Genomic DNA, 26,365 nt, shown 5'->3' on the forward strand with positions numbered 1-26,365 from the left:
CGCCACAGAGGAACTCCAACCCATCCCATTTATTTCTAATTGATTCTGCTCAGTCCTTCACAGAGCACGTTGAGGGTGTGTTGGAGGCAGGAGCGCGTCCACACATCCCAACCAGAGCCACAATCAGAGTCAGAATCCTCTTTATTGCCAAGTCGTTTGACACGTACAAGGAATTTGTCTCGATGTTCGGTGCAAACAGGAACCATGAATGTAAAATAAAACCGCAGGAAAACAATCTGTATAGTATAAAAATATGTCAAATCAGGCTTTTTTTTTTTTTAATAAAGCTGTACAGTTTGTGCAGGGATGTGCAAATGTTCAGTATGAAGTGTAACAGTATGTGCCATGTGCACACATAATAGTCCAGAAGAACGAGGAATGTGCGTCAGTGTAACGCATTGACATTCCGGTTCAATTGAAGGCGTACAGGTCTGTGTAGTATCTATGGGGGGAGGGGGTTGGTTTCAGTGGGGGTCCCGGGCCTTGTTGATGAGGCCAGTTGCAGACCATAGCCGTAGACGGGCAGCAACTATCAACAGACGTTACAAAAAGTTTGTCTCAAAACTCTGTGTGCGAGATGAACCAAAACAACGTGTGCAAAATGAAAGTCCACGCGGGAAAAATGAAAATCGGCGCGTGAAAAAAAACGGAATCCGCCTGCTCGAAAACAAGTTTTTTTTTGTATTTGTGGAAGGTGTTCTCTATTGGCAGGTTACACGTTGACACGTTTACGTCACTCCCTCACCTTGCGTCACCATCACTAGGCTGATATAGTGAGCACAGATCTACGTGTTGAAGAGGTTTTTAGTGGTAAGTAGCGGGAGGGTGCCGTGGGATTATTTCAGAGACACCGGGGCGGGGCGGGGCGGGGCGGACGGCGTTTCGGCGCGTGGCGTCTCCAGTCAGCGCGGCTTAGTGGAGCCGTGCAGACTCTCCCATCCGTCCAACTGTTCCCCCAATTTACTACAGTCTACCTCTGAGGTGGGCCTCACCGGCCTCGCGTCGTTACCCGGGTAATCCAACAATAGTGGCCGGGGTTTTTCAGCGCGGCTACCGGGGATGTTGTTTTGGTCGTACCGGGGGCGTCGGCCCACTTCTTGGCGCGGCGGATGATTTCTCCGAGGCGGAGATCACCCCACAATGAGCGGAGAGGCGTCTGCTTATCTCTGGCTCCTCTTATCTACCGGCCGACCGGGCCGCTCGCCAGATAGCGCCGGGCGCGGGAAGCGGGGCCTGTTTTAGTCCATCAGCATCCCAGCATGAGGCCTCCCCGGTTAATTTCTTTAGGGAAATGGAGGCAGGAAAGCCCTTTGAGGCGAGGCGGGGGGGAAGAGCATGAAACAAGTTGCAGCCGCTGGCAGCTTCCCCTTCCGGTTCCAGGGAAATAATCCCTCAAACAGAGCCTCAGAGGAAGGGTCAGGGAGCACACCTGCACCTTCTACAACAACACTGTCTTTTCTTTCCACCTGGTGCTGCTATTACCGCCTTGTTGGTTGGAATGAAAATGATTTCCCAAAAATTTACATTTGCTTGTCTGTTTTTCGTTTTTTTTTTGTATATTTGATGAATATATATTTCATGTTTCACTTTCTTCCAGTTAATTATGCGGGCTCTTGCATATTGTGTTTCTTTTATTCAATTTGTGTTCCATCCATCTATCTATCTATCTATCTATCTATCTATCTATCTATCTATCTATCTATCTATCTATCTATCTATCTATCTATCTATCTATCTATCTATCTATCTATCAGTCTATCTATCTATCTATCTATCTATCTATCTATCTATCTATCTATCTATCTATCTGTCTGTCTGTCTGTCTGTCTGTCTGTCTGTCTGTCTGTCTATCCATCGATTCATCCATCTATTCATCCATCCATCCAGTGCATTCTTCTTGCAGTAGACAGGTGGAGATGAACGTTGCTGTTGAAGCTGCTCTGTGCCTTACATTGAGTGACCGCTGCGTTCACTGCTTTCTCTTCTCTTTCCCTCCGCTCGTCTCCCCGGCACCACCAGGTGGAGTGGCTCAAAAACGAGGAGATCATCGATCCGGCGGACGACAGGAACTTCTACATCACCATCGACCACAACCTGATCATCAAGCAGGCGCGGCTCTCCGACACCGCCAACTACACCTGCGTGGCCAAGAACATCGTGGCCAAGAGGCGCAGCACCACCGCCACCGTCATCGTCTACGGTACGAGCCGACAAAAAAAAAAAAAAAAAGAAAGAAAGAAAAAAAACCCTGCCCTTTCATCTCCACATGTACGACTCCACTCCTCCGCCAGATGAGATCTAACGCTCCCCTTCAGGTCCCTTCACGTTGTTTTTGGGGAAACAAGCCGGCGCCGCTTGCGCTCCCGTAAAAAAAACAAAAAAAACGTAGGGGTCTTTTGTTTCTGTGTTGTTTACTTTGGAAGGAACGGCGGTCACTTGGGGAGGAGGGGGAGCGGGAGGGCGTGTGGTGTATAGCGGAGATGCACACTGGGCGAGATTCACTGCGTTGGATTCCGCCGAGGAGTGGGTTTCGAAACGGGATTAAAAAAAGAAAAAAAAAAAAAACAACCCTTCACGTCCCGTCACTCTGCGCGAGGGGCGTCTGTGTCGCCGCCGCCGTGCGGGGGGGGGGGGCGTCGCCCCGTTCCGTTCTCGCCCCCAGGTGTGCCTGCAAAGTATGGAAAATGTGTTTTTTTTTATATATTTATATATAAAGTGTGCATGAGGCGCTGGTGGTGTTAGTAATACTAAAAAAAAGAAGCCTCGCCCCCCCCCCACTCCTCCTCGCCCCCCTCCCCCCTCTTAACATCAGCTTCTGCAGTTATTGCACGGCGTGAAGTGAAACTCCGACAACCCGCTGGAGGCTCAAAGATCAAACAGGAAGGAGTTTTTATTTTATTTTATTTTTTATTTTTTTTACCTGTAACAACATTTCTTTCCCGGTTATGTCACCGTCTGCGCTGCTTTCGGGCGGACGGATGATTCGCCGTAGCGGGAGTCTTGTCCGGTGCCTCCTCTGCCGGAGGAGAGTCGGGCGTGATCTCTACCGGCGCGCGGCATCTCCACCCGTTGTGCTCTCCAACCGTACGTACACCGGCCCCGGGCCAGGAGGAGGGAGATAAATATTAAATATGCATCAGGCAGTTTGTTTTGGTCGACACCGTCTCCGGACATCTCGTACAGTCTAGTAAACTAGTGACTGAGTCATTCTCTGAGATGAGGTTGGCGTTTGGCCTTTGTTTTTTAAATATTTAATAACGAAGAATATTTTTATTTTTTTCAACATTTCACCGTTTAATACGCATGTTAAACTCCCCAGAAAACACATTTTCCCACCTTCGGCCCGAAAGCCTTATTTTTTATCATCCATTAGGCGGGCATTACTTGTGATGGGGGGAATGTGACTAAAATGGCCTCGACACAAAGAATATAGGGATTCAATTAATTATCGAATAATTATCAATAAACAACTGCAACATGATATTCTTTTTTCATAAATATCACACACAAAAAAAAAAAAAAAATCTCTTTTCTCCATTATCAGTTGTTACTGGGTACAAGTCTTCTGAGCTCCTCTTTGACTTGCATGACGTGACTTCCTCTTTATGATGTCACTTGCTCTTTATGATGTTGCTTAAAATGGCAATTCATTCGTTTCGGCGCAAAAATAAGTTGGTGTGACTGGGGTAAATAAAAATTGAAGGACAAATTAATTATCATATTTTAATTAAAAATTCTTTTTTTTTTTAAGATTTTGTTAATATGTGTGTGTGGATGGGGAAATAGATTTAATTCTGAAAATAACAAAATTGTGATGCATATTTTATTCTGCAATATTTGATGCAACTTCCATGACTATACAGACAGGAAAATCAAGATTAGTCTTGAAAAAGTTATAGAAAAATCACATTATTATTCACTTTAAATAAAAAGTTCTCATATAGTTTGTAAATAATGAACTTTCAGTTGATAGATTTTAGCTTGGCAAACATGTTCGCAGATTATTGTGTTTTATAGACGTGAAACGCTCCTCTCATGGAATGACTCTACTCCAGTTACTTTCATTGGTTTTAGCCGGTTCCTGGATCATTTTCCCATCAGATCCGTCACAGTCAGACGACCGTTGTAAAAAAAGTCGCATTATTGTATAAATATTTATTTTTATTTTTATTCATGGGTTCATATTTTATACTAATCAAACCAAAACTCAAACAGAGCAGGAGCCGGTGTGTGTGCATGTTTTCTGGGTAAACGCGGTAAATCCCAGCGGTAAACAGTCAAAGGTCTTAAATAAAATCCTGTAATCACGAGGAAAAGGTCAATTTTTGATTAAAAAAACAGGGGCTGGCTTGTGGACGTGGTCGCCGACTGATCGCTGCTCAGAAAAGTCAAAACTAATAAAAGCGGCTTCATGCCTTGGGAAGCGGCACCTTTAAAAGTACGGAGCCTGACGACGCCTTGGTTCTGTTTTAAAAAAAGCCTTTCACGTCGGTGCGATAGACTGCGGTTGTGGCGTGTGTTTCAAGTTGTAAAGTTGGCGTTTCGTATGGATTTGTCACTGTTTGTAATGCACGCACGCACACACACACACACACACACACACACACACACACACACACACACAAACACACACACACTACACACACACACTGGAACAGGCCTGGGAGCCTTCATATCATTGTGCTGAGGTTTTCTATCTGTCTGTTCCTTGTCACATCCCAACTCTTTCTGAGCAGATTTCCTAAATCACTCTCTCCCTCCCCAGCAGCTCTGCAGCGGTGGATTAGAACATTGGGGGCGGTATTGTTAGAATTCTACTTGTTTAATTTATCTATTTTAGTCGGCTATTATTTCAATACTGTGAGTTGAGTCAAAGGCAAAGTGCAGTGTGTTTGGTGAGAGGGAGTGGAGCGATGTGGACGTAGAGATTGCGGAGAAAACAGTGGATGCTGCAGGGATTTTGGGGGTGGGGGTGGCGGGGGGGGGGTTTGGGGGCTCGCGGTTGTCGGTCCCTGCTCCGCTTTTTCGGCTAATGCATTCTGGGAGGACTCAGTAAACGACTTTGATGTCGGCTCATCCTGGAGAGAATACGCCACCAGATCCCTGCTCCTCCCATGCTCCCCGTCCCGATCCAGGATGTTCTCTCACACACACGCACGCGCACACACACACACACACACACACACACACACACACACACACACACACACACACACACACGTCGGATGAAGTGCGGACGAGAATGCTGGAGTTTATGCACACACACACACACACACACACACACACACACACACACGCACACACACACACGCACCCACACACACACACACACAGAAATGTTTTTTTCTCAATTTGTTTTCCTTCACTTCAAATTAGCTTTGTTGGCATGACAAGAAATCTTACATTGCCAAAGCATAACAATACACTTATATAATAATTACAGTATTACAGTATATACTGTATACATTTTATTTATAACATATAATGAGGCATTAAGACACTCGTGAAATAAATAAATAATAACAATAACATGAATGATGACGATAATGATGACGATTTAATAATAATAATAATAATAATAATAATAATAATAATAATAATAATAATGATAATTTATGGTAAATTTTACAACAATCTCTCCCCCTCATACAAGTATCACAAACACATATATCAACACATACATATCAACACCTCTCCCTCTCGCTCTCTCTCTCTCTCTCCCCCCCTCTCTCTCCCTCTCTCCCTCGCTCTCTCTCTCTCTCTCTCTCTCTCTCTCTCCCTCTCTCCCTCTCTCCCTCTCTCTCTCGCTCTCTCTCCCTCTCTCTCTCATGCAAGTACCACAAACACATATATCAACGCACACGCGGGCAGCATTGTATGGACTGGATAGGTCACAGAGCTGCGTCTGACTCTCCTAATGGAAGATGGAGGGGGACGGCTTTTGTCATTACCAGAACGCAGGTGCCTCCTCCATCTCCGCCGATTCATCACCAAAGCCCCCCGGTCGAGATTGAACAGGAGGGCAGCGGAAAAGAAACGCATCAAAACAGCGAACGGGTGGTAAAAAAAAAAACTGAACGAGAGAGTGAAAGACGGCGAGCGAGAAAGAAAAGGAGACGGAGAAAAAAGAGACGGCGGGAAGGCAATCCTCCCCCCCCGGGGAGGAACGGGAAACAAGACGGCGGAGGAGCACGGGGGCCTCGGGGTCTCGCCCCGGAGCCCCTTGACTGCCGTCACATTTTGGAAGCGGTAGGCTCCGTGGGGGCCCGGCTCCACCGACTCAAATGCCACGGACTCATCCCCTGCCCCGGTGTCACTTTGGGAGGTTTACGTGCCAACGGAGGGATTCGCTGAATCCAAAGTGCGGCTTAACCAGCGGAATGTAGCATGTGGAGCCTGGAGTGCGGGTCCTGGAATCACAGCACGACGCATCTCACTCTGAACGGGAATGTATTTAAATAACACTGTAATGTAATTGTTGGCACTGTAATAATTCAGTAATTACGTCGTGATAAGTTATACCTTAAATATGTATACCAATAATGTCTCCTGTGCATAGAATATCACTTTTATATTGTGTATATTTCAGATATTTGGCTTTTTTTTAATTTTTAGAACGGGAGTGCACATAGACAGACATTGTATGTGCACTTGCTTTCCCACTTTACAATCCTTTCCCATGCAGACAAAAAAAAAAACAATATAAGCAAAATACATAAATAAAATGGTCTAAGGTCTAACACAAGTGACATAGATGACAATATGAATTGATCTGATTTTTTGGCTATTCTATTCGATTGTAAAAACAAAACCGACACAACCTCCGCCGGTCGAATGTGTACAGAAATGGGGGGAAGCTCATATTTTTGTCTGAGAAATGTCTCGTTTTCACCGCTCGATTCCAGTGAACGGGGGCTGGTCCACCTGGACCGAGTGGTCGGTGTGCAACAGCCGCTGCGGCCGCGGCTTCCAGAAACGCACCCGCAGCTGCACCAACCCGGCGCCGCTGAACGGGGGCGCCATCTGCGAGGGGCAGGGCATCCAGAAGCTGGCGTGCAACCCGCTCTGCCCAGGTACGGCGGCGAGGACGTCGCGTCGACTTTTGTTAACGTTGACTCAACATTTGCGGATTCAGCACGTTTCACTTTGTTTTGTGCCCTCGCCCCCCTGTGTGCCCCTCCTCCCCCCCGTCCTCCCCCCTCCCTCATATCCCTCCTCTCCGAATCCACGCCTCCGCTCGCTCACTCGCTCATCCACACGCACGCCACTGCCACCGCCACCACTTCCGCTTCCCGCCTCCACCCACCTTCGCCCTCCTCCCATCCCACCCTGTCTGTGTGCGGTAGTGGACGGCCTGTGGACCGAGTGGAGTAAGTGGTCCACCTGTGGGACAGAGTGCACCCACTGGCGGCGGAGGGAGTGCGGCGCCCCGGCGCCCAAAAACGGGGGCAAGGACTGTGAGGGGGCGGTGCTGCTGTCCAAGAACTGCACGGACGGGCTGTGCATGCAGAGTGAGTACCACCAACCCAGACCCAGAGCGTCTCCGTGGCCTGTCTCACGACGTCCCGTCCGCGTCTCATCGCGCCTTCCATCTCATACACGCATACACACTTTGGTGCTGTATTTAAGTACATTCCTCATGCATCAGGAATGACTTAAGTACATTACTCCACTACATTTCAGAGCAACAATCGACAGTTTTGAATGTTTTACTCTATTACATTTCAAAGAAAATATCTGTACTTTTTATCACTACATCTCAAAGCAGAAATATATATATATATATATATATATATATAGTTGTTACTTCATTACATTTCAAAGAAAATATCAATTTTTTTACTTTTTTACTCATTTCAAAAGTGACATTTCAAAGTAAATTCCTCTACTTTTTACTTGACTACACTTTAGTTTTTGGGTAATATAATCTCAAGCAAGAGGAGTCAGTCCTCTGAACCAATCAGATTACGTCATTATCGTCCCGCCTACTTTTGAATAATAAGGTCCAAAAGACACGTTACAGTATGTCGTATTACAGGCTCTGTTATACCGGGACACTGGTGAAAGTACTTACAAGTACTTTTACTTTAGTTTAACAGCAAATACTTAAATACTTTTACTCATGAATAAACGCCAATGTTCACAAACGTAACTAAAAAAAACCAAAAAACGATTTTTGCTGCAAAAGTTTTCCCCACTTAACATATTCATAGATTCTGTTGCTTGAGCAAGTTGCGGTGCACGTATGTCCCAGTGTTGGCCTGGCATAAGAACAGAATATAAATACCGTCTAACAATATCCTTCGGAATGAAACGTTGTCCACGTGGGGGGAGCTGTACGCGTAATTCACCTCGTCACAGGCTCTGAATTCAGGAGCTATATTTAAAATAATGATAAGTGATTATAGCGCTCGCACAGGGGGTCATAATTACTAAGCCGCTGTGATTGCTTCCCCGAATTCCAAAAGGCACAGGATTCCGCTGCTCCGACGGGGAGAGGAATGAAACCAGGCAGCAATTCAAACAAGCGGCCTTTTTTTTATTTTTTTTTATTTTTTTGGGGGGGGGGGGGGTTGACGTCACCCTTTATTTTAAGATGGAATCCATGCAAGCCAGCAGAACAGGGGAAAGATGCCGGAATTAATGTCATTATTTCCCAGGAGTCCGTGGCGGCAATCCAAGGACTCCATTGTTCTGCCCGAATAAAAACATGCTGAGCGCGGCGTTTGGCCGTAGGAGTTTACACAGGAGGACGGAAAAAAATACTTGTTTTGCCTCGCCTCCTTTTTTCCCCCACCGGCAAACGAATTAAGATAAACATCCAGTTGACGGCAGTCCTGCGTCTCTCAATTAATGCGTTCGCAGTGTGTGTGTGTCGGTGTGTGTGCGCGTGTGTGCGTGGGCGTGCGTGGGCGTGCGCGTGCGCGCGTGCTTACTGCGGGGTTAAAAACCCACGGGGCAAACTTTACCGGTGCTGTGATGTCGGCTTTGGCCCCGTCCTCCGCCGGCACACAGAGGAAGGCACGACTAACCCAGTCAAAAGCCGCATCTCGTTTAATGAAGTTTCTCTCTGTTAAAAGTCTTTGAGGGATTTTCAGGAGCCCCCGCGCACACACACTGTGTCTCTTTTAAAGACGCCTGTGCCTCGTCTGTTACCTCCAAAAATAGCTTTTTTTTTTGTTGTTTCGGTTTGCGGTTCGTGTAAATGACGGTAAACATTGCCGATCTTGTTTGGCTCCGGGAAGTTTATTTCCGTATTCTGTTTGGTGGCTTATTGTGCCTAAAGAGCCTGAAAATGTTCGTTCTCTATGCACAATACAATAGACTTGAGAGAGCCATGAAAAGTATCTCCGACTTTGACTCAAACTTGCTCATCTGTCTTTTTTTTTCCTTTTTGGCTACACGGCAAAGCATTTGTTAACCCGCCTCCTCCTCCTACTCCTCCTCCTCCTCCTTCAACCTCAGAACCATTAGTTCTCATCGGGATGGATGCAAGAGAATATAAAGCCAGGACTATATAGATTCAGCATCATTTCTGGGATTGATTTTTTGGGAGGCTAAGAGGGTGAAGCCACTTACGTCAATGGTAATGACCATTTCCACCGGCGTTTAGAGGAACGGCCCATTATCTAAAAGCTCACATTATGGCAAATATGATTGGGAATGGAAAAGACGCGTGCAATCTGAACTCACCTTGGAGCGCCGATCTCCCCGCAGTGTCGGGGCGGGAACCCCGTTTGCCCGCTCGATCTTATTTCCCGTCGTTTGAATTCATTTTCGAAACATCACGGTCGCAATCCATCACGGGAACCTGACCGAGAGGAAATGCGAGAGGACGAGACGGAGACGCATGCTGTAATGCAAATGTGAGAGGACGAGACGGAGGCGCACGCTGTAATGCATATGTGAGAGGACGAGACGGAGACGCACGCTGTAATGCAAATGTGAGAGGATGAGACGGAGGCGCACGCTGTAATGCAAATGTGAGAGGATGAGACGGAGACGCACGCTGTAATGCAAATGTGAGAGGATGAGACGGAGGCGCACGCTGTAATGCATCACCTCCATCGCTGCGCATTGTAAAAACACGACCGGACCCCGGTCAAAAAGTGAAATGCTGAGGATGTAATACACTTTGTAGCTCATTTTATCCCATCCAGACGGGCGGGACGGAGACCGGGGGTCGAACTCAACTAAGTTAAGCACCATTAGATTGGTGCCGAGCGCTATTGCCGTACGGAGCGGTGCTTGCACCCCAGTCTGGGTCTGTGTTTTGGTGCTCGCTTTGTGCCCCCACCCCCCCACCCCCCGAATCCCGTGTTGTTCTTTTGGCGGCTCGGGTATCGCACCTCGCAGACGTGACATTTTCTTGACATATTGATCCTGCCGAAAGGGCGCGGCACACTCCGCCAAGGGCAAATACGGCCTTTATTGCTGCAAAGCACCCTCAAGGCTGAGAGACGATCCGGACGTTTTCGCGTGAACTTTTACTGTAACGAAACAGGTAAAAGCGTGGACTCGATGCGGCGCAGTCATTAGAATATGACCTTCAAGCAAAAACGTCTTCGGCGTGAATGGCGCCTTTTGGTGTCATGACAGGGAGTTACACGCCGGGATACGGCCCCTGTCTCTGAAGCGTCAGTAACTTTATGTGTAAATAGATAAATAAATAAATAAATAAAAAGACCTCGTCACACGGGGTCGATGCGGTCGGCTTCCTGGAGGAGGAAGTGCTCCCCAAAGCGCACTTAACAGCGTCGGCGTCCTCCCCTCAGCGTGAATATAAACTCGGGGAGATGGGTCCAAACGGCGCATCAGTGATCCTGACCCTGACAGTCCCCGCTGCTGCTCGGGCACCACCCGTCTGCTTAGATGGACCCGGCCGCCCCATCTATCAACACATTGATTTTCCTGTCGTTCCACTTGTCCGCCCGTGGCTCTCTGCCGCCCCAGAAGGACTTCATTGTTTGTCTGTTTGTTTGTCTGTTTGTTTGCAGACGCCGCGCCGGGACCGGGGCACTGTTTGCGTTTTCCCGATTGATCCTTCGTTTCGGTTATTTATGTTAATGAGCGGAATGTATTTATACAGTTCATAAGACAAAAAGGTGGCGTCATTTATGGGGGAAAGGCCATTAAAATAAATTTTGATGAAGATTATTTGGTGTCTCTGCTCTCGATAATCAAATTGTAGCGTTATAACTACAACTCAACTCGCTCACTTTTATTGTTGTCCGAGTACGAGGGGTCAGATCCCTCTTATGTGTACGTGTACTGCAAAGCCGGATCCTGATTCCGCTTTTTAAACAGGAAAATCTTTCAAATCCGTCAAATTTTACGATTTTCGATCAACCGCAATGAATCACAATCAATCACGGTTCATTGTTTTAACCGTTTGAAAGCCCTAATTGATATCCATACAGACTATGCCCAGCTGATCCGAGACAACTAACATCGATGTTTGGAGGTTTTGGAGATATCCCAGTCTCCTTCATACTCCTCCAAACCAAATTCCCCGTGACGCTCGGTGCCGCGCCCCGCCCTCCCCCTCCTTCTCCGCGCGGCTTCCCGGCGACAGACAGCGGCGGGACCGTCGGCGGGAAGCGGGGCCATGGCGGCGCCGACGGCCCCGCTTTTTTTCCCCGGGTCTTTCCCGGATCTTTTCCAGGTCCCTTATCCTGGCGCCGCGCTGCTCCAATCCCCCTCTTTTGCGGCGAAAGCATCCGTCCCGGTGCCGCCGGAGCATTAAGCCTCCGGCTGATAGATCGCAGACAGGCGCGGCGCATGTTCCCGGCGTTTCCCATCCATCTCCATCCCGCTGCGCCGCACAGATCCAGGGAGGAGAGGGGCCAAATCAAGAGAGATGGCCTTCTTGTGTCATCACTCCCACTCATGACTTTGTTGCTGTCTCATTTGTTGAGTTTGTTTTTCTGTTGGCTTTAAATTTGATTTTTATCATCACTCTCCCCTCCCTCCCTCCCTCCCTCCCTCCCTCCCTCCCTCCTTCCCCTTCTCCCCTAACCCTTACAACCCCTCCCCCCTTCCCCCCCTCAAGGTTCCTTATATCAGAAGTCCTCTGAGTCCAAAGAGAGGAATGATTTGGGAAGTTCATGTGAGTCATTGTTTTTCTTTTTTTTTTTTTTTTGGTTTGTTTGTTTGTTTGTTTTTTGTGTCATTTGTATCGCCGTTCTCAGTTCTTTCCGTTCTCAGTGTTTTTTTTTCCCCCTTTCGGATGACTTCATCGGGTCTTCTCAACATCTAATCGCTCATTTCCCTGAGAATCGTCGCGCAGGATCTCCCGACCCCGCGCGGCATTTCGATCACCCTGTACCGGAAGATATCCGTGTCATTCTAGCACTTGGATGAATGAGGATTATAGCATTAGGTCTGAAAAGCCCCACGTCTGCCAAACAAGCGTATACCATAGCTCACGTTCGCCAAAAAAACGCTTCCGTTCGGCTCTTTGTGTTTCCAGCCGCGCTGTGATGTTTCCCGGTCCCGATCCGCCGCTTCTTTTCCGACTTCATCTCGACTTTCCCTTCGCCTCCGCCCCAGTGGGAGCTCCGAGACCTCCGACACCGACACCGGCGGCGACGTTAAACCGCTGTCATTCTCTCCATGTTTGAGCAACATCGCTCTCTCACCCTCTCTCTCTCTCTCTCTCTCTCTCTCTCTCTCTCTCTCTCCCTTCCTCTAAATCTCCGCGGAGGGCGTTGAATAATCCCTTTCATTTCCACGTCTTATACTTTTCTCCCCTTTTTTTTTCCCCGCAATTGCTCACGTTCAAAGGGATGTATTCATCGACAGTAACGTGCACACTTAACAGGTTGCCGCCGCTATCATCAAAGCGTGGATGGGAGATTGTTCCACAAGGGGCGGAGGGAGGGTGGGGCGGTGGAGGGATACGTGTTAAATAACTGCAGGAAACTTGTCAGAGGGAGCGCAGCGAAATTACATTTTCAGACTTTCACGGCTGTGCTCCTCGCTTTGTTCTGCGCCGGAGGAGGGATTAGACGTCTCCCGTCTCCCTGGACCCCTCAAGCGCCTTGTCTCAGCGAAAAAGGCTGCACGGACAGGGTCAGGGCCGCGAAATGCGAACGCCGGAATCCGCCGCCTCCGTCCTTCAAGCGGCGGGGGGAGCCTCGCCCGCTTTTTCTTCGCGGTGGCTACGTGAAAATGGGAAAAGGGAAGGCAAGAAAAAACCCTGTCCACAGAAGTCATATTGAGGCTTAAACGCATCCTTCCAGTGAACGCTGTAGTCATTTTCCTTTTTTTCGGGAGGGAACGCCCAAAACTGTCAGATGGAGGTCGCGTCGGAGGTCGCTCCCCAGCTGCAGTCATTACGTGATGTCCTCTTCCGTTGCTTGCTTGTGGAAACAAATGCAGCGGCGGACACCGCGCCCGGCTGTGTGTCCGAGCTCTCACAGCTCTCGTTTTGATAACGATCACACAAAATGAGTGTTATTTGGAACGTGCCGATGTCGCTCGGGGACGCTCAGCCAAGTGATTCAGTCGACGGCGTCTATTCACCGTGCGACCTCGGGAAATGCCCAAAAGCACAACGCACCCACCCGCCTCTTCAATCACGCCACATCAAGGATATCGAAATAGCCAATGACATGCCTTGTTTTGGGTCTTTTGACGCGCCGCAACCTGGTTTCACTCACTTTTAGGCACGAGGTGAATGTGCGTAAAATGCGCAGCCGCCGGCGGCACTTAAATTCCAACTCGGCACACAACGTGACGCCGACGCTGCCCCCTGCTGGAGCAGTGTCGCTCCCATCGGGCATGGCTGACTCAGATCCCGAGCAGAGATTGTTCCTTTTTTCCTTTATCTGTGCGGCGCCGTGCCCCGCATGCATGCAATGTGCCGACCGCCATGCATATCACTGTATTTGTTCAGTGGCACACTGACACTGTTTTGCCTCTGGCACTCAGACACCTATGAAAAAAAAAAGACCCTTTTTCCTCCATTTTTCATGGCGGCAAGGGCGGAGGACATTCTTTACCTCCCAGCGCAGAGCGCACTGACTGTTTCAATGGTAATCCATCATTAGCCTTGATACGTAATGAGCGCCCGTCCTTGGCCGGCTGGCAGCGTTTCACACTCCAGGGCTCCTCATGGAGAAATCCACTGGAAAATGGGCAGAAATACCCGGAGATGGAGGAAAAAAAAATGAGAAAATAAAGTATAGGAACTGGGAACTATTTCCCAGCGTCTAGAAATGCGTTTCGATACCGTTTCATCTCTCGATGAAAGAAATGCATCTCTCCATTGTGTACTATTATGCATACGCTTTTTTATATGCATAATGATCTCTGTAAATAGAGTCGAGAGGATCTTCATTGTGCGATGAAAATAAAGTCAATATCAAAAATGGTTTAGGGTTGACATTATCTCAATATTTATTGAATTTAGGCGTTTTCGTCAGGAACACATTTATTTTATTCCTGACAGAAATACTGTGCTGTATGTCACAAGCTCATTTATTGTAAAGCTCAATATGGTCCCAGCTATGAAATCCAAACGGCATTCTATCATGATCTTGTTTGAATGTTTGCCGACGGTGTCGGATTGAAATGGTAAAAGGTGTGAATCTCCTCCCGCCACCTTCCAGTGGCGCCCAGCACGGACGACATGGCGCTGTACGCGGGCATCGTCATCGCGGTGATCATGTGCCTGGTCATCTCCATGGTGGTGGCGCTCTTCGTCTACAGGAAGAACCACCGGGACTTCGACTCCGACATCTTGGACTCCTCCGCCCTGAACGGCGGCTTCCAGCCCGTCAACATCAAGACGGCACGCACAGGTGTGTTTATGTGTGTGTGTGTGTGTGTGTGTGGTATTCAAACACATGGTTGTCTGATGGCTTTCTGCACCGATGTTTATGTAAATGAGCCCTTTTAATCTGCTGATAAGCCCAGAGCCGCCGATAGAGAGACGGGCGGGCAGGATGTTGTTGGGGCGAGGCGATGGGACTATTAAAACGCTTGTCGCCGTGATTGATCGGAGACCGGTCATTAAGTCACGATGCGGCCCCTGGCTATGCGCTGTTATTCGGCTGTGATTATATTCGGCCTCGGGAGGGAAGCCGTGAGGGGAAGTGGGGTTGGGCGGACGAGGAGATTTTCCAAGATTAGTAACGGAGGAGGGGCGCTCGAGTAAATAATTCAGACTTTGCAATGACTTAAGTTAAAGAAATGAGTCGATTGGTGTCATGATACTGATGTAATACTGATATAATGACACACTTGACAAATCTACCAAAATGTAATGTCTGACGTGGGGAAAGATGGGGGTTTTTTTATGACATTTGCCCAAACCTGGAAAGAGAAAAAACAAAAGACTCTTTCACCTCACAGTCTGAAAGTTGCAGGATCGTTTTGTGGTCTGAGGATCCACAGCTTCTCCTCCAGACGTTGAATCTGTGCTGGAAGCCGCCTCTAGGGAAGAGGTTCTCCGACGCTGCAGACGAGAGCGACGGATTAAAGGCGCTTTGTGTAAATTTCACCCGTTACCTGCGGTGATGGAGCGTTACAACGCCTCCTTCACGTCTGAGATGCATTTTTTCTGTTGATGGAATATGATCACTATTGATTTGGCTTCATATTATTATTATTATTTTTATTATTATTATTATTATTATAATAGGAGTCAAAAAACGAGCAACGTGCCAAAGATTGGCAGAGCTGCAGAGTATTCTACCGTTTGATTTCCCAGAAAATAATACTTTTATACTCATACTAATTCTTCAAGGGTAATCAAACTCTCTACGACGTGCCTCATATACTTAATTTGCAGCAAAGTTGATCCAGGCCGATGTGATCTTGATTTGCACAAAATAGACGACTAGTCAGCAATTTCAGTTAATGTGGCGTGATGGGTTTCAGGCAACCTGCTCTTTAGGTCGTCTGTATTTCCTTAAGCGACTTGAATATCCTTAATGAGAATTTGTTTCTGCAGGTTAGAAATACATTTAACTTCATTTATAAGGGAGCAAAACCCATTGATATTAGTGACATTACACAAATTACACTTTCCCATTAAAGCATGAAAGCTAGGCACTTTTTAATGGACATTATTTTACAAAATAGTAGCTGATTTTGCAACATCAATAACAGCACCACCGCCACTACAGCTACTACTACTACTACATCTACTACTACTACTAATACTACTACTACTACTACTACTACTACTACTACTACTACTACTACAATTCCAACTACAACTACTACAATGACCACTACGACCACTACAACTACTACTACTACTACGACTACTACAACTAGTACTACAACAACTACTACTACTACTACTACAACTACTACTACAACTACTACTACTACTACTTCTACTACTACAACTACTACTACAACTACTACTACTACCACTACTACTACTACAACTACTACTACCTCAATGACTACTACTACTACAACTACTACTATAACTACTACTTTAACTACTACTACAACTTCTACTACTACTCTTACTACTAGAACTACTACCACAACCACTACTACTACTACTACTACTACTACTACTATTATTATTATTATTATTATTATTATTATAATAATAATAATAATAATTATAATTAGAATTATAATTATAATTATAATAATAAATGTAAAATATCAAAAATAAAGGTTTTTAAAAAAGTTTCAAAGGAGCTCCTAAAAATGTAGATTTAATATATTGACTGAAATTCCAAATACTCAATGCTTTAAGTTTTCTAAATACGTATTTGATTGTCCCGAGGACAGAAATATCCCTCGCATACGGCAGCTACTTTACACCGGTGCGAAAGGATTCTGAACATTTGCATGTATGAGGCACAGCGATGAGACGGACTCTGGGGACAGCGATCAGATACCGTCGTTTATTACTCCTTCCTGTCGGTTTACCGGGCGACACCATTAACATCTGTTGCTCTGAACTCGCAGAGCGAGTGGTGTCCTGGCCAGCGCTCGGTTCCCACCGGCTCCTCCGCCTCCTGTTTCTTCTGAAGCCAGGGCTCCCTGTCCGCCGTCCTCCCACCGCATCTGAAATGTTGCTGAGTGCTCACTCTTTCTCTTAGAGGCGCGGTCCTTCTTCACTGATGGCCCCCTGCCTCCCCTTCCTCTTCTTCCCAGCCGACCTCCTGACGGCGCCGCCGGATCTGACCTCGGCGGCCGCCATGTACCGCGGCCCCGTCTACGCCCTCCACGACGTGGCCGACAAGATCCCCATGACCAACTCCCCCCTCCTGGACCCGCTCCCCAACCTGAAGATCAAGGTGTACAACTCGTCGGGCCTGGTCACCCCGCAGGACGACCTGGGCGGGGACTTCTCCTCCAAGCTCTCCCCGAAGCTGCCGCACTGCCTGCTGGACGCCGGCGACCACGGCACCATCGGCCGCCGCGCCCAGACCCAGACCCTGCTGCGCTCCAGGGACCCGTCCTGCACCGCGCTGGGCTCCTTCAACTCCCTGGGGGGCCACCTCATTGTGCCCAACTCAGGTATTACAGCCAGGAGCCACCTTAAATGTGTTATGTTGTTTATTGATGGTAATTATGTCCAGATGTATTAGACAGACAGACAGACAGACAGACAGACAGACAGACAGACAGACAGACAGACAGAGAGAGAGAGAGAGAGAGAGAGAGAGAGAGAGAGAGAGAGAGAGAGAGTGAGAGAGCAAGAGAGAGAGAGAGAGAGAGAGAGAGAGAGGTGGGTGGATGATGGATGGATGGATGGATGGATGGACGGACACACAGAGAGAGAGAGAGAGAGAGAGAGACAGAGGTGGGTGGATGGATGGATGGATGGATGGACAGACAGACAGACAGAGAGAGAGAGACAGAGAGAGAGAGAGAGAGGGAGGGGTGGGTGGCTGGCTGGATGGATGGATAGATAGACAGACAGACAGACAGAAAGAGATGAGTGGATGGCTGGATGGATAGATAGATAGATAGACAGACAGACAGACAGACAGACAGACAGATAGATAGATAGATAGATAGATAGATAGATAGACAGACAGACAGACAGACAGACAGACAGACAGACAGACAGACAGATAGATAGATAGATAGATAGATAGATAGATAGACAGACAGACAGACAGACAGACAGACAGACAGACAGACAGACAGACAGATAGATAGATAGATAGATAGATAGATAGATAGATAGATAGATAGATAGATAGATAGATAGATAAAAATATAAAAACTAAAAGTGGCGATATCCGGGTAAATAAGGTGAAATATACAATAAATCCCACACAAACCTGTACACATTAAAATATGGATGGATAATGATAATAAATAACAATTAAATAAAAGGCAAATATGGAGTCAAAATCAATGCAAGAGCATGTGAGTAAATAATTGTGAACACAGAAAAACACAACAGGGAAAAAATAAGATGATAAAACTCTCTATTTGCTCTATATTATTGAACGTGCCAAACTTAAAATAACCAGATTTGATTCTTTCTTTTGATTCAGCAATTAAACTTTTTGAATGAATAGGAAATACTCAATACTCTAATACTGTATATCTGGTGATTTTATTGTCATTAAAAATTCGATTTTTATACATATATATATATATACTGTATATAAATTGGTTGGTGCACAGTGGAGGCTGGTGCATGGCGGAGGTTGGTGCAGTGGAGGTGCTGTCACCGCGACTCACCGTTTCAGCATTTACAGCGCAGTCCTCGCTTCAAACGAGCGTGGGCTGCTCCGCGACGCGCTACAGATGCACGCCGACAGGCGGAGGGAGAAACTGGCCCAGACATAAAAGGAAACACCGAGGTCTCAAGTTGCATAAGTTGCTGTGGGTATTTTTTATTTTTATTTTTTTTGTCCTTTATTTTATTTTTCTTCCCCTTTAAAATCCCTCGAAGAACGTCTTCGGCGGTGGCGGCGCTTAGCCACCTCATCGTGTTACATAGGCCGCGGCAGGAGCGGGGGAAACGGGGACGTTTGTCATCTGATCCGTTTGTGTGTCTAGGTAATGGAATATTTTGTGCCACTGACAGTCGGCGCCGTTTGGTGTTTCTGCATCCCCGAAAATGCGCGTTTTTTTTTTTTTTTGTTTGTTTTTTTGGGGGGGGTTTCCCCCCCCATCCCACGTCCCTTTGAAGATTTGAGACGAGGGAGGAGTGTCACTGAGCGCCGCGTCCCCGTGGCGGAGCCGGTGATTGCTTCACCAGCGAGCGAGCGGCGCTGTCTGTCAACCTTTGAAAAGTTCAGCGCAAGGACATGGGAAATCAATGAGCTATCTGAGCAACCCCAGAGAGAGAGAGAGAGAGAGAGACAGACAGACAGAGAGAGTGAGCGAGCGAGCGAGCGAGAGAGAGAGAGAGAGAGACGGACTGAGCAAGCGATAGAGAGAAAGAGAGAGAGAGAGAGCGAGCAAGCGAGAGAGAGACGGAGAGACGGACCAGCGGGAAGGGAAGAGTTGGAGTTGGAGAGAGACAGAAAAGAATGTTTGAGGCCTCCAAAAGCCCACGGACGGGGAATCATATCAAATCAGGCCGAGATGGGAAAATGTAAATCGCCGCTCGCTCCGTCCCCCACATGAGAGCGCCAGAAGAGTAGAGATCATTGATTTCTTTTTATTTATTTATTTATTTTTTCAGAAAACGAAATGTCACATTATTTCCCCATGCCATGTGATAAGGCGGTAATGCACCGTACCTTTAACATATGGGAATGAGGGGACGGGAAATGATTAGAGTTCTCTATAAAAGTAAGAAAAAAAAAAAAAGTCCACCTTTATTGGGTTTTTACCGCTGGTCGCACAGCCCTGAGTAAACTATCCGATTCATCAAATTTTCTAATAAATGAGCTAATATCATGGGTGCTGATATCCTCGTCTCGTGGTGAGGAACTTGATATTGAAATGGAAAAAAAAAATCTGCATGTGGTGGTTTTATTATTTTTAACCATTCCAGCCCCCTTCCCCTTTCAATGCCACCTCCAAAATAATGCCAGTAAACTCATTATGGCGGCCAATCACATGGCTGCAAGGGCATGACCGGGAATCTAAACGTTTCAGTTTGTGGTTGAATTTCATGTATTTATGCACGTGTGTGTGTGTGTGTGTGCGTGTGTGCGTGTGTGTGTGTGTGTGTGTGTGTGTGTGTGTTCTCCAGGGGTGAGCCTACTGATTCCAGCGGGGGCCGTTCCTCAAGGCAGGGTGTATGAGATGTATGTGACCGTGCAGAGGAAGGACAACCTGAGGTGAGCGACTCAAAGAGCAAAACTTTGTTTATAAACGACTTTAGCATTTTATTCGTTGTCAAATGCAGCGTGCTGCACGGAGAAGAGAATACAACTTCAAATACAGACATAAACATATGAATGCACAATTACATTACACAAAAATAAAAACGTAAGAATATGTAAAAAGGGGAAAAGCTTGTGACCGAGTGAATCAAATGCAGATGAAAACAAAAACGGTTTTGAGACATTCTTTTCACTATTGATAGTGATTGGGGGCAGATCTGATGGCACAGTTTGATTGATTGATTGACAGATATTGATATGTATATTGTATTTATGTTATATATTAATGATATTAATGATCACAAAGATGGATCAAAATAATAACACTGCTTGATACATCATTAAAAAAATCTTCTACTCTATCCCATAATGTTTTATTTTATCATTCCTAATCAGTGCTCTGTTCTGTTCTTCTATGTATGTATGTGTGTGTGTGTGTACGCGTGGATGAATGCGTGCCTGTGTGTGTGTGTGTGTGTGTGTGTTTGTGTGTACGCCTGGATGCATGCGTGCCTGTGTGTGTGTGTGTGTGTGTGTGTGTGTGTGCGCTGTAACCCTCCATCCCCCTGCAGACCGCTGGTGGACGACGGCCAGGCAGTGCTGAGTCCAGTGGTAAGCTGCGGGCCCCTGGGGGCCCTGCTGACCCGGCCCGTCATCATCACCATGCACCACTGTGCCGTATCAGACGGCCAGCAGGATTGGCTAATCCAGCTTAAGAGCCAGTCGCAGCAGAACCAATGGGAGGTGAGCTGTGGGATGTGAGGGGCTCTGAGCCACAAATAGCACCGCACAGCGGACTTGACGCCGGTTGCCAGTTTGTTGAGTCGTGTTGAGAGTCTTGAAATATCAAAAAAGAAACATGCACTGACTTACACAGACACACATTTTGAAATATCGCAGAAAAATTGCACGATGGTAAAAAAATAAAATAATAATTGATGAATTAACGTATGAAAAAATTAATTGCAATAAAGAAATTAGGAAATATTGTAAAGAAATTACCAAAGGTTGGTCGGAAACCAATTCTGAATTGGCATGGTGGACATAATACCTTATTTATCACATTTTTGTTTTTTGGTCAACACACAAAGTAAACCATTGCAGTAAGTAAAAAAAACTCCTGACAGTGTTTTAATTTCCCTCAAAGACTCACTGTTGTACTTTTAAGAAAAACCCTTCAACATTTATGCATGTGTGGGTTTGTTTGTGTGTGTGTGTGTGTGTGTGTGTGTGTGTGTGTGTGTGTGTGTGTGTGTGTGTGTGTGTGTTGGGGTGTTGTGCATACATTTGTGAGCATACAGTATATGTCTCCTTGTATCAGTGAATGTGTATGTGTCTATGAGAGCGTGTTGTTCTTGAAAATGTACTCCGTGTATTAAGTCTCCTCCCGCGAGTCGGAATCAGGACATCAAATAAATAACTTCATAATAATAAAATAGATAAAAACAATGAAAAAACACATAGTACTAACGTACTACTCTCTGGATCATTAAGTTCTTACTAAGATCACAGAACCATAAATAATAAATCTAATAGCCAAATGAGAACAAGATAATAAACATTTTCCTCAAGGGAAACAAATCAAAAATCCATAAGGTTTTCATCGATAAAAGCAATAGTTGTATTTAAATGATGATATTTATAAGGAGTTGTGTAGATCTCCTGCTTACACGTTTCTCTGCCAAAAGGCAGATACTTGATCCTTTCTTGGTGATTTATGATCCTCTCTGGGGTTGGAAGCCATCACAGGGTCCGGCAAGTTCATTTATTATCCTTTACGCCACCGCTATAAAGAGTGAATTCCCGCCCGGCAACAGCTCGTATACAGTATCCTGCTTTCTGTCGTCTCATCTTTCGGCAGCGCCCTTTTCTTCTTTTTCTCCGGGGAAAAGGCTTTTCGCGGTTCCCAAACACTTTTTTATGTAACGCTATAATACACAGGTGAGAGAAAAAAAAAAATTCCGTCAGGGAAGAAAGGCCCCGGCGAGCTTTCGACAGACTGACCCCGGAGCCGAGGCCGCGCCTTTGAGGCGAGAGCGTGGGTTTGATGGGATTGTTGTTTGGTTTCTTTTCTATGAGATGAACAGAGAAGCTGCTGTCGTCCTCACAGAACCCTGTCTGTCTGCTTTGTAAAGGCTCCACTGAGCACAGACTGAATATCATGGGGTTGATAGATAGATAGACAGATAGATAGATAGATAGACAGATAGATAGATAGATAGATAGATAGATAGATAGATAGACAGACAGACAGACAGACAGACAGACAGACAGACAGACAGACAGACAGACAGACAGACAGACAGACAGACAGATAGATAGATAGATAGATAGATAGATAGATAGATAGATAGATAGATAGATAGATAGATAGATAGATAGATGGACAGACGGACAGACGGATAGACAGACAGGTTGTCTACCTGTCTGTCTATCAATCTGTCTGTCCGTTCGTCCATCTATAGACAGGTAGACAGATCGATAGATAGATAGATAGATAGATAGATAGACAGACAGACAGACAGACAGATAGATAGACAGACAGATAGCCTTATGATAAACAACTAAATACTGTATATAATATATAATAAATAAATGTAATTTAAAATGATAAAAATGACAGACGTCTTCTCTGGGACACCTCAAACAGGCGGCAGTAAACAGTGAGGCAGACGGGAACTCATCCGGACGGGCATCTTATTAACGTGTTGCAGAGGCGCCGATATCAGCTGTGGATCAGGAAATATTTGCTTATTATAAATCTCGCCATTACCCGCGTGGCAGCGTGACTTTGATGCATGGCTTTGAAGCGGCCAATAACGCTGAGAAATAACTATTGATTATATCTCTCGCCTGTCAAGTCGCGCTGGTGATAATAATTGAAGGTGAAGGCCCCGGCTACCTCCCCACCGTGAGCGCTGCGTCCCGCCGAGGCCCACCGCTGGGCGCCGCGGCGCGGAGTGCGTCTTCCCGCAGGACGCGTGTCCGTCATCGCCCTGGAAACGGCGACATCCAAAGAGCGCTTCTGGATTTCTTTTTTTTTTTTTTTTTTTCTTTCATCATCGCCCCGCGCGAATAAGTGGCCGTTCCTTTTGAATGTGTCTCCGACGTTCTGCGCCTGCAAATTCGCACACACACGCACACACACACACCCACACACCCACACACCCACACACAGGCGTGTGCTTGCTGAGAATAGAGACAGCAGATAATGATTAGGAGCGTGTGGTTCTTTCCGCATCGGTAATTCTGCAGCAATTCACTACCTAGTGCTGAGAAACCTCCTGCTGATGAAAGCAGGGTGGAATTTGTCAATAAATGAGCTGCTTTTTTTATATGAATTTAAGTGTGTGTGTGTGTGTGTGTGTGTGTGTGTGTGTGTGTGGTGGCACATGTGTGTGTGTGCACATGTCTTTGTATGTGTGTGCATATTGCGTCATGCTTGCCAATGTGTGTGTGTGTATGTATGTATGTACTGTACAGTATGTATGTGTGTGTGCGCGTGCGTGCGTGTGATCAGTGGCAGGCTTCCCCGCTGTATGGTCTAATTATCTCCCCAATAAGGAGGCCCAGTGCCGTCCCCCCAGGAGCAGTTAAAGAGTCTAATGACCCATCCCATAATACTGCTGTTAAATGGCCGAACTAACAATAAAATACTATAATGCCTCTTCTGTCGCTCATAATGGGCTGAATTAATGCCAGTGCGGCGCACACAGGAGCACCAGGATTAGAGAAAAAAAAAAGAAAAAGGAAATGGAGGGAAACAAGTGATCAATAGAGAGGAGAGAGATTTGAAGGGAAATTATAAAAATAAAAATAAAAATAAAAGAGGGAGAGTTCTCTCAAACCACGCACGTCACGTGCACACCCGTGGACGTGCACGTGACGCGGTGGGCGCTCTGGATTTGCGGGCGCAGCACTGCAGCGTTTGCACCCAGCCCGTCTAATGCATTTCATGCGCGTTCATTAATGTTTATTGTGAGGCGTCGGGTTAACGTTGTTAAAACCCGGCCCCAGCACTGCGTCAGGTTTGATCCCTCTTCATCATATTACAAAGTACCACATTGTATAACCTGATCACAGAGAAATGATTTTATTCTTCTATCTAAAAAATATATATATACAGTATGTATCTCCACGTAAAAAATGGGAGGAAACAGCTTTTTTTCATCCTGGTGACACCTTACTGATATAAATGATGATAATAAGTTCTCTCCTAGAGAATGTTTCAAGGAAAATCCGAGCCACGTAGTTCACCGATATTTAACAAAAAAAAAAAAAAATAATTGTATATAAATAATAGAAAAAAATAATAATAATACATTTGCAAGATGTGGTTGAATTACACATTTAAAGACGGAGAGCGTCTGCCATGTCCAAGCATCTACATCCAGTTTGAGGAGTAATCAGCTCAACTTGTAATCGGTTGCCCGACCCTGGCCGTGTGTCCTCCAGGACGTGGTGGTGGTGGGGGAGGAGAACTTCACCACCCCGTGCTACATCCAGATGGATGACGAGGCGTGCCACATCCTGACGGAGACGCTGGGCACCGTCTGCCTGGTGGGCCAGGCCCTCAGCGCCTCCACCACCAAGCGCCTCAAGCTGGCCATCTTCGGCCCCGTCACCTGCCCCGCCATGGAGTACCACATCCGGGTGTACTGCCTGGACGACACGCAGGACGCACTCAAGGTACGTGTGTGTGCGTGCGTGTGTGTGTGTGTGTGTGTGAGTTGCTGTCGAGTGAATGTAGATGTGTAGGCGTAGCCAGATGACGGGCGGGGGGCAGGGTGTGTGTGTGTGTGGGGGGGGGGGGGGGGGGTGCATGCATTTGAATATAATCTCCTACAAAAACGCAGCAAACATAAGCTGTATTTATCCGTTTTTTACCTCGCATCCCGCTGTTCACGCTACCCCTCTTTTTTTTAATACCTTTTGCCTATCTACGCGGACGAGAGATAAGGAAGCATTATCATATCGGCGGGAAGGTGTGGTGGATACGGTTATTAGGTTTGGGAATGGGTAATGACATGTGATAGGGATCTGGCTGCGCGGACATTCGAGGAGCTTTTCAGACCGCGGCTCCGGCCGTCATTTCATAAAGCTCGCCGCGCATTTGGTTTGGAAATTTCCGTCAAAATTGTTCCGCCGACTTTGCCGCTGCTTTGCAAATAAAATGCATTTATAAATAAACCGGAAAAATAAATGAAACACGGAGAGCGAAAAGTGGATGAAAAAAAAAAAAAGAAAAGAAAAAGAATAATAAAAGCGGAATAAATAAATGATAATTTGGGAACCTGGGAGTGAATGCCTTCCTTTAGGCAAGGATCTTATTGTGTGTGTGTGTGTGTGTGTGTGTGTGTGTGTGTGTGTGTGTGTGTGTGTGTGTGTGTGTGTGTGTGTGTGTGTGCATGTGTGTGTGCGCGCGCCCCCCCCTACATAGGAGGTGCTGCAGATGGAGAAGCAGATGGGAGGAAAGTTGCTGGATGAACCAAAGACCCTGAACTTTAAAGACAGCACCCACAACCTGAGACTCTCCATCCACGACATCCCCCACACGCTGTGGAAGAGCAAGCTGCTCGCCAAGTACCAGGTACACGCCCAAATACTGAACATATCACGTGTGGGAGTGAGGGGTCCACGGGGCGGTCAGGATCCTGGCATGGGTTAATTTGCAGATATTGACCGACGGGCTGCCCCTTAGTGAAAAAATGAATCCATTGACACAGAATATTGATTTTAAATGATTTCATAATACGCCGCCCGCAAAAATATCGAGAGGATTGGAAGTCGACATTTTTCTCATATCCGCATTCATATCTTCAGGTCTTCCATTGTAGTACTGCAGATGTTTTTTCGCAGCGTAACTGAACGCTGCCGATTGCCTCTGTTGACCAATCGGAACGGAGTATTCAGCAGAGCCGCGTAATGACATTAAGTTGAGACATGATCCGATTAGGTCATACGAGTGTGGCAGTTTCGACACCACGTGACACCCAAGTGGCATGTTCAGGGCACGGGGACACAGACGACGGGGGTTGTTAACACCGGTTTATTGTAGAGAGGGGAGTGGAATTAGCTAG

At 46.6% G+C, this 26,365-nt stretch overlaps 1 protein-coding gene across 1 annotated transcript in view; it reads left to right on the forward strand.

Annotated features, from left to right (window-relative positions):
• Window positions 1–26,365, forward strand: part of unc5cb (unc-5 netrin receptor Cb) — a gene marked incomplete at its 5' end in the record, with an annotated part of 128,221 nt that overhangs the window by 95,715 nt on the left and 6,141 nt on the right. The window contains 10 exons of the mRNA XM_080017643.1: window positions 2,020–2,200; window positions 6,906–7,073; window positions 7,347–7,511; window positions 12,053–12,109; window positions 14,616–14,807; window positions 17,137–17,502; window positions 20,153–20,240; window positions 20,858–21,029; window positions 24,741–24,974; window positions 25,726–25,875. Coding sequence (XP_079873769.1) covers window positions 2,020–2,200; window positions 6,906–7,073; window positions 7,347–7,511; window positions 12,053–12,109; window positions 14,616–14,807; window positions 17,137–17,502; window positions 20,153–20,240; window positions 20,858–21,029; window positions 24,741–24,974; window positions 25,726–25,875 — 1,773 coding nt within the window. The remainder of the gene's footprint in view (window positions 1–2,019; window positions 2,201–6,905; window positions 7,074–7,346; window positions 7,512–12,052; window positions 12,110–14,615; window positions 14,808–17,136; window positions 17,503–20,152; window positions 20,241–20,857; window positions 21,030–24,740; window positions 24,975–25,725; window positions 25,876–26,365) is intronic.

Source organism: Zeus faber (assembly GCF_960531495.2).
Source record: "Zeus faber genome assembly, chromosome: 17".
Classification (NCBI taxonomy): Eukaryota; Metazoa; Chordata; class Actinopteri; order Zeiformes; family Zeidae; genus Zeus; species Zeus faber.